This window comes from Nicotiana tomentosiformis, chromosome 2, assembly GCF_000390325.3.
Source record: "Nicotiana tomentosiformis chromosome 2, ASM39032v3, whole genome shotgun sequence".
Classification (NCBI taxonomy): domain Eukaryota; kingdom Viridiplantae; phylum Streptophyta; class Magnoliopsida; order Solanales; family Solanaceae; genus Nicotiana; species Nicotiana tomentosiformis.
The window spans coordinates 132,047,565-132,051,364 of record NC_090813.1 but is presented as its reverse complement, the minus strand read 5'-3'; the positions used below and the strand labels follow the sequence as shown (position 1 = coordinate 132,051,364).

The following is a 3,800-nucleotide window of genomic DNA, read 5'->3' as shown; positions in this document are numbered from 1 at the left end:
TATTTCCTCCATAGTGTCCTCTAGCTTCTCCATCATAACAATGGGACAATATACTTCCTATTTTCCCTTCTGGTATGCATCTCCGATTTACACCATTTACACATAATTTAAACAAGAAGGGGTCATTCCAGATGTAGTTTTTTACCTCGCTTTGCAGCTTCCTTTTCTGGTCGGAGGTCAAGTCGTGTTGTAGCCATCCACTAGCCAAAAAGTTAGATATGTCAGCAAACCATGGCAGTCTATCAGAGGCTGCTGCAATGGAAAAAATTTGCTCATCTAGGAACTCTTCTCGAATGTCCACCGCTTTAACAAGTGGTTTCTCCAATCGCGACAGGTGGTCAACCACTTGATTTTCTGTGCCCATCCTGTCTTTGATTTCTAGATCAATTTCTTGCAGCAACAATACCCACCGTATCAAATGCGGTTTGGACTCTTTCTTACTCAGCGAATACTTCAGTGCTGAGTGATCAGTCTGCATTATCACCTTGCTTCCCACTAGATAGGATCTGAATTTGTCAAAAGCGAAGACCACTGCAAAGAACTCCTTCTCCGTGGTAGCATAGTTCACATTCAAATCTGAAAAGATTGACATCATGCATCTCTGAAATATAGCTGGTGTGTTGCATAGTCCGAAAGGCATTCTCCGGTATGCAAAGATTCCGGAAGGGCAGGTAAAGGTGGTTTTCTCAACATCTTCGGGAGCAATGGGTATTCAATTATAACCTGAATATCCATCTATGAAGCAGTAACATCCATGCTCTGCCACCCTCTCCAATATCTGATCAATGAAAGGAAGAGGGAAATGATCCTTCCTTGTTGCATCATTTAGCCTTTTGGTAGTCTATGCACATCTTCTAACCAGTAACTGTTCTAGTAGGAATTAGCTCGTTGTCCTCATTTTTCACTACCCTTATACCTCCTTTTTCGGTACAACCTGTACAGGGCTGATCCATTGGCTGTCAGAGATGGAAAATATTATACCTGCATCCAGAAATTTGAGTATCTCTTTCTGCACCACCTACATAAGGTTTTTATTCAATTTTCGTTGGGGCTGCACTACCGGTTTGCTCACTTCTTCCAACATGATCTTGTGCATGCAGATTGCCGGGTTGATTCCATGAATATCGGCTATGCTCCAATCGATTGCCTTTTTATACTTCCGCAGTAACTCTACGAGCATGCGTTCCAGTGCCGGCTCAACCACCAGGCGACTAAAGAGAAAGCTTTAGGCCCGCAAAAATAGAGGCCCCAAAATTTACTTTCTTTTATATGTTTATAAATTATAACATATGTTTTATCTATAAATATAAAATAATTACTACTAATAGTTATGATTAATTATGAGAATTTTTCTTCAATCATTAACTGGTTTTCTGCCTACTTACACAATCATTAGTCACATAGTTACATATTTTATGTTATTTTTTAATAGATGTGCTTGATGTAATTATTAATATAAGTGGTCGACAAATTAAATCTGCAGCTTCTTTATACTTATTTTACTCTAATTTGAATCACTTTTGTTTACAACTTTACCTTTGTATAATGTTTTTTCCTTTCAGGCTATTGTTGACATGTTTTCAGTAAATTAGCTCATGAAAAAGCTCCAAATTAGAATATAAGTATTTAGCACATGATCGTTTCTTTGGAGGGTTGTGATCAAAATTATAATTAAAAAATCTTATTTAAGATCAACAAAGTTTCAATGAAGATTAAGTGGATTGGTTACATTATTAATTGGAAAACAATTTGCTCTATAAAAATTGATCATAAAAAAATAATTAGCAATTCTTCACCGAAAAAAGCTAAAAAATAAACTTCAAAAAGGAAAATATGAGAATTTTATTAAAACAATATTTGGCTTTAGGCCACCTACTTTATCGAGCCGCCTCTTATGTGTTCATGTTCACCTATCAGGTCAGCAGCGGCAATCACAGAAAAATTGTTAGTCTCCAAAAATGCATATTTCAAATATGTCGGGAGTACTTTCAATTCCAGCTTCGGCTTGATCTTTTCGTTCTCGAATTCTTTGTCTACCGCATGATTTTCATCTTCCAGTGCCTCAACTGCCTTCTTGATTTCAGGATCTTCATCCTTTGCTGTACTTGATTGACTAATGCATCTCTCTTATGAATCGCTTACCAGCTTGTCCTGCTTGTGTCTTTCAGCTAATTCTCCCACCACATCCAGTTTGAAACAAGCATATTCAGATGCCTCATCACATGGGTATTTCTTCATTCTCTTCATTTGAAACATCACTTTTTTGTTTTCACTCGTAGCATGCGTTGACCCTCATATATATCAAGAATAGCCCGGCCAGTGTGAAGGAATGGTCCCCCCCAGGATTAGAGGTACCTCCTAATTCACTTCCATATCTACTACAATGAAGTCTACTAGGAAGACAAATTTGTCCACCCTCACCAAAATGTCCTCAATTATGCCCTCCAGTATGATCGTGGTCCGATAAGCCAATTGCAAAGATACTGGCACAGATTTGATCACTCCTAGTTCTTCTTCCAATTTCTTGAACATCGATAATGGCATCAAGTTAATGGATGCACCTGAGTCGCATAATGCCTTGTCAAACTTTTCGCTCCCCAATAGGCAGGGTATAGTGAAACTGCTAGGATCCCAACACTTTTGAGGAAATTCTTTTTGTAGAATGGCACCGCGGTGTGCATTGAGTTTGACCACTTTCATTTTCTCGAGCTTCCTTTTACTTGACAGGATTTCCTTCAGGAATTTTGCATAGGCTGGCATCTGGGCGAGCACCTCGATGAATGGGATATTCCCATACAATTATTTCAGCATCTCCAAGAATTTCCCAAAGCATTTATCTAGTTTCTCCCGCTTCATCTTCTGAGGAAAAGGTAACACTTGCATGTTCTTGTTTTCCTCAACTGTGCTGCTTAGTTTATGCTTATCAACCTCCTTGTTACTAATATCCTCCTTAGGCAGATATTCACCATTTTTATGTTCTTCTGCTATCTTGGTTGAGTTGATCTCCTTCGCAACCCTTGGTTTTGCAATGGGCTCTGCTAATGTTTTCCTACTCCTGAGAGACACGACCTTGATCGTCTCTTTTGGATTCTTCTCAGTGTCTATCGGCAAAGTCCTCGGAGCCCTTTTTGATAATAATGATGCGAGCTGTCCCATTTGACTTTCTATATTCCGGATGGCTATGCCTTGCTCTCAAGTTTTTCATCTGATTTATTTATGAATGCCTTCATTAGATCTTCTAAACTTGATTTGTTGGGTTGTGGAGGCTATTGGTTGCCTCTGTTGGTTTTGGAAGCCAAGAGGTCCTTACACTGGTGCTCTGGGATTTTGCTGCTGCTATGAGTTCAAGCTACCATTTGAAGAACTCCATGAGAATCTCGTGTGTCTCTGTCCCATAGAATTGAAATTACCACCTCCTTGGTAGTTGCCTAAGTTAAAATTCCCCAATGCCTTAACTTCTTCTTCTGCGATGAAGGTTTAACACTCATGAGTTGGGTGTCCCAATCCACCGATGTCACATCCCACATGTGGTTGATTTTGTACCTGAGCTATCGTCAGTTGCTTGATATCCTTAGCCATAGCTGCAATTTGGGCATGCATTGCTACAGACGATTCTACTTGGTGCACCCCTGCTGATCTTCTTCGTTCCTTAGTCAGTGGACCATTGTTCTGCGTCTTCAGATAGTTTATTCAGAAGTGTAACAATCTCTTCTGGAGTTTTCTTCGTCAGAGGGCCTGCAACCGCACTATTCAGCAATCTCTTTGATGACGGGTTTAACCCGTCCCAGAAATCTTGGAGT

At 39.7% G+C, this 3,800-nt stretch overlaps 1 protein-coding gene across 1 annotated transcript; it reads right to left on the bottom strand.

Annotated features, from left to right (window-relative positions):
- Positions 1 to 2,358: 2,358 nt before the first annotated feature.
- LOC138905629 (uncharacterized) lies at positions 2,359 to 2,760 on the bottom strand. Its single transcript, XM_070194148.1, has one exon. The coding sequence runs from the start codon at positions 2,758 to 2,760 to the stop codon at positions 2,359 to 2,361; it is 402 nt and encodes a 133-aa protein (XP_070050249.1).
- Positions 2,761 to 3,800: the final 1,040 nt, after the last annotated feature.